This window comes from Hylobates moloch, unplaced genomic scaffold (genome assembly GCF_009828535.3).
Source record: "Hylobates moloch isolate HMO894 unplaced genomic scaffold, HMol_V3 SCAFFOLD_4, whole genome shotgun sequence".
NCBI lineage: Eukaryota > Metazoa > Chordata > Mammalia > Primates > Hylobatidae > Hylobates > Hylobates moloch.
Genome location: NW_026652279.1, coordinates 118,511,017 through 118,514,531, shown reverse-complemented (window position 1 = coordinate 118,514,531; position 3,515 = coordinate 118,511,017). Strand labels below are relative to the sequence as shown.

The 3,515-nt window shown below is 49.2% G+C and overlaps 1 protein-coding gene across 1 annotated transcript; it reads right to left on the bottom strand.

Moving 5' to 3' along the window:
• Positions 1 to 812: 812 nt before the first annotated feature.
• PRR20E (proline rich 20E) lies at positions 813 to 2,966 on the bottom strand. Its single transcript, XM_032149182.1, has 2 exons — positions 2,915 to 2,966; positions 813 to 1,426 (listed from the first exon to the last, which is right to left on the bottom strand). Exons 1-2 carry the CDS (start codon positions 2,964 to 2,966, stop codon positions 813 to 815), a joined length of 666 nt encoding a protein of 221 aa, XP_032005073.1.
• Between the last annotated feature and the right edge of the window lie 549 nt (positions 2,967 to 3,515).

The following is a 3,515-nucleotide window of genomic DNA, read 5'->3' as shown; positions in this document are numbered from 1 at the left end:
TCCTTCTCTCCCCAACAATTTCTTTGATTGCTCGCAGAACACTAGATTGAGAGTGATTTCCCTCTCGAAGTTCTGAGGATATTTCACCGTTGCTTTCCATAGTCATCCACGCTGTCAGTCAGAGTCTAATGTCACGCTAATTCTGCTTTCCTTGTAGGTTTCAGCTCTCAGGCAGCTTTTGGGATGTTCTCTTCACCATACTTCATTCTCTAATTGGGCGTTATTCTCGTATCCTGCTCAGGATTCATCTGTTTCTTCCGTTGGGAGAAAGCATTAGCCATGGTTTCCTTGTATCGTGATGTCATACACAAGTTCTGGCTCTCCAAGGAGAGTTCCATGTTAGATGACCTCCAGTCCCCAGGATGACTGTTGTGTGGCACTGTCCATCTCTCAAGAGATTTTACTGATTTGTTCCTCAGTGCTATCTATTGTGTGATTCAAACCATCAACATAAGTTTGGACTCCAACAACCTTGTTTTTCATTCCAAGTATCTCAAATTGGGTTTTAAAAGAAGCAGAATAAAATGAGGGGATCTCCTGGATTATTTTAACAACCACTGCGGAACTCCGTGCATGTGTGACTTTGACAGAAGGTACAAAGCAGAGACAAGAGGGGCATCGGAAGCGGATGGACTACTGTCACGATCCTGGGAGGACTGCTTGGAGGTTCCATTCCGACAAGGTAAGGTGAGGGCTCCAGTTGGGATGGGAGGGGAGGAGTGGAGCAGAAATGGGGCTGGAGTTTGGGGCTGGGTGGGAAAGTCCAGGTGGAGGAAAGGGAGGCTGGGAACAACGTGGGTGACAGATAGAGGTCAGTATGCAATGTCGGCGATGAACACCGGGACCCCTTGCACGTAGGTGCCCTGAGGGGTTTGAATGACCTGTAAAGCAGCTGAGCCACCCAGAGCCCTAAACCCGATGCAGGGATAGAGGGTCAACATGGGCTGCCCGGCGACAGCCTGAGGCCCAGAGGCAGGGGGCGGCTCCTGAAGCCCCAGCTCAGGCTGGGCCACGTCGGGGCCAGGGCCTTCCTGCACAGTTCCAGGCACAGGAGCTGTTTCAGAAAGAGAGGAGGCTGCGGTCTCCCAGATTTCCAGTTCCCCCTGGTGGCCTGGCTCTCCATGGTGGTGCAGTTGGATGTGCAAGTCCGGTCCCGGCAAGCGTTCTGCGCCCTGTCTCTGGCCAGCGTCCCTGCGGGGCCCGCCCCCTCTGCCACGGCCTCGCCCTGGCCGCCGGCTTCCTCCCCGGCGCCGGCCTCTCTCTGCAGGACGAGCTGGCTCTGTGCCAGCTGGGGGCTGCCATCTGAAGGGTGTCACGTAAGCGGTGGGTTTTGCGGGTTGGGCTGGCTGTGCGGGCCCATCTGCTTCCACGGAGTCTTCAGGGTCCACAACAGAGCAGCCTGGTTCCGGAGGAGGCCCACCTGAGGCTAAAAGAGAAGCAGAGTGTGAGCAGAGAGAGATAGAAGGAATTTTACCCATCAATCAGTTAGAGGATACTTTTAAAAATACATACTCAGAGTAAATAGGGATTTTTGAAGTTAAAATTATGAGAGAAGAAACAAAACTCTCCACGGAAATTTGAGAATGAAGTGGAGAAGATTTCCCAGAAAAGGAAGCAAAAATCTGAAATGACGGAAAGAAGGATAAAATATAAGAAAACTTGAGGTATATTGTCACTGAGACAGATCACCGTAAAATTTCAGAGTGCTGACGACGAAGAGTACATTCTAAAAGATTTTAGAGAGCGGGAGAAAGAGAAATAAACGAAAGGTGACATGGAAAGGGTTAGGATTCCACATGTCTCAAAAATCAGACCTCTCAAAAGCAGCAGTTAATTCTAGAACATAACAGAAAATGTCTTCAAAATTTCAAGGGAAATGGATTTCCCACCTAAAATTTCGTATCCAACCAAAGTTTCACTTAAGAATCAGGGAGAGTTGAATAAAAGTGTTTCAGACAAGCAAGATCTTAAATAATTTCCTTTCAATGGACGCTTTATTGTTCTGCATCTATCGAACTAGACAAGATGAAAAGATTTAGGACACTCGGTGTATGCAGGGAAATGTTTTGGAGAGCAACGTGGCAATAGCTGTAGAAATCCAATTCCTCCAGAAAAGAACAAGGTGGAAGTACTGGTTTATTATAGATCAAGATGTAGTAAAAGGACTTGCTCCACTACAGAGAAACAGTAAAACAAGAAAAATAAAAACTAAAAAGAAAAAAAAAACAAACAAACAAAAAAACACCAGATTTGGGAAACGGGATACAATTCAAAAGAGGGAAAGGAATTTCCCAGATGATGTGGAAGCTGGGAACTGACTTAAAGCAAGCAGCCCAGGTTGAAGCAGGCTATGAGAAGGTGAAACAGAGAATGCTTGATTGAGTTTGAATCTCAACAATTGGGGAGGAATTGGGGAACGAAGTAGTGATAAGTAAGCCCATAATCACCCAAGGTAAGTATTAAGTCCTGGAAAGTTCAAGTTATGCAGGAAGAGGAAAGTAATCCTCCTAATATTCTCCCCGCTCCTGGGCATTGGGGGAGGGACAGAGCGTGTTTGTCCTGGGGAGTGTGTGGCCTGGCGCTTGGGTGATTGGTGGTAGGGTTGGCAATGTTTTTGCTACAGCTAAATATTCCTCTGCTCTAGAGGGAAGACCGTAACTAAACTCTAAATGGGGAAAGAAGTAGCAGGAGTGTATGCATGTTATTTAAAGAATGAGAGGGAATGCTAAAAAGTTGGCTACACAGATGGAGGTGGTGTTCCCAAAGCCCAAAGGTGTGGGAGATTGAGAAGGAGCAGGAGGTGCTGCATTTCATAACATGCCACATTTGCCTCTTGAAGTTCTGTGAGTCCATACCCAAGGTAAAGTAAAAATCCAGAAAAAATGAAAAAGAGAGTGGCAGGCGTTTGACGTACCTTGATTAGTGGCCATGGAACGAAGTCGCTTCGAACGCCTTGGCTCCTCCATGAGCAATCTGCGGGAGCGGGTGGGGAGAAAAACACATCAGTAGAGTGAAACCACAGCCTGACAAGGCAGGGGGCTGGCCGTGGCCTCTCTAGGAGAATGAGGATTGTGTCCCCAGCTGCACCCTTCCAAGCTCTATCCACCCCTCAGGGACCACCCAGACACACACCTGATCTTCCTACAGCTGGCTCCGGAGATCTGAAAATTAGGAGACTCTTCGACGAAGAGAGGCCCGAGGAGCTGGAGGTGTCCACAGGTTCACCGCTGTAGCTCTGAGCTCGTCCTCCCCAGCCAGGCAGGCCGGAGGGAGCGCGCAGCAGGTTCTGGCGGGGAGCCCTGCGGAAAGCCGAATGCTGGAAGCCGAGCAGGGTCCCTCTTATATGGCAGCAAGGCAATCAAGTAAGGGACAGGCGTGGTCAGAGGAGGGCTGGCTGGGGCGGGCCTGGCTGGGCTTGGAAGGTGCACTGGGCCAGTTCCCTGCCTGTCAAATGGGGCCCCGCTGAGATGCCGCCATTTCTAGACATCAGTGGTTGACTGATTAATCTAATCATT

Coding starts and splice junctions, on each gene's coding strand:
- PRR20E (XM_032149182.1), bottom strand. CDS start 2,966: ATGGAGGAGCCAAGGCGTTCGAAGCGACTTCGTTCCATGGCCACTAAT. Junction 1,427..2,914: donor TTCCATGGCCACTAATCAAG/GTACGTCAAACG, acceptor CTTCTCTTTTAG/CCTCAGGTGGGCCTCCTCCG.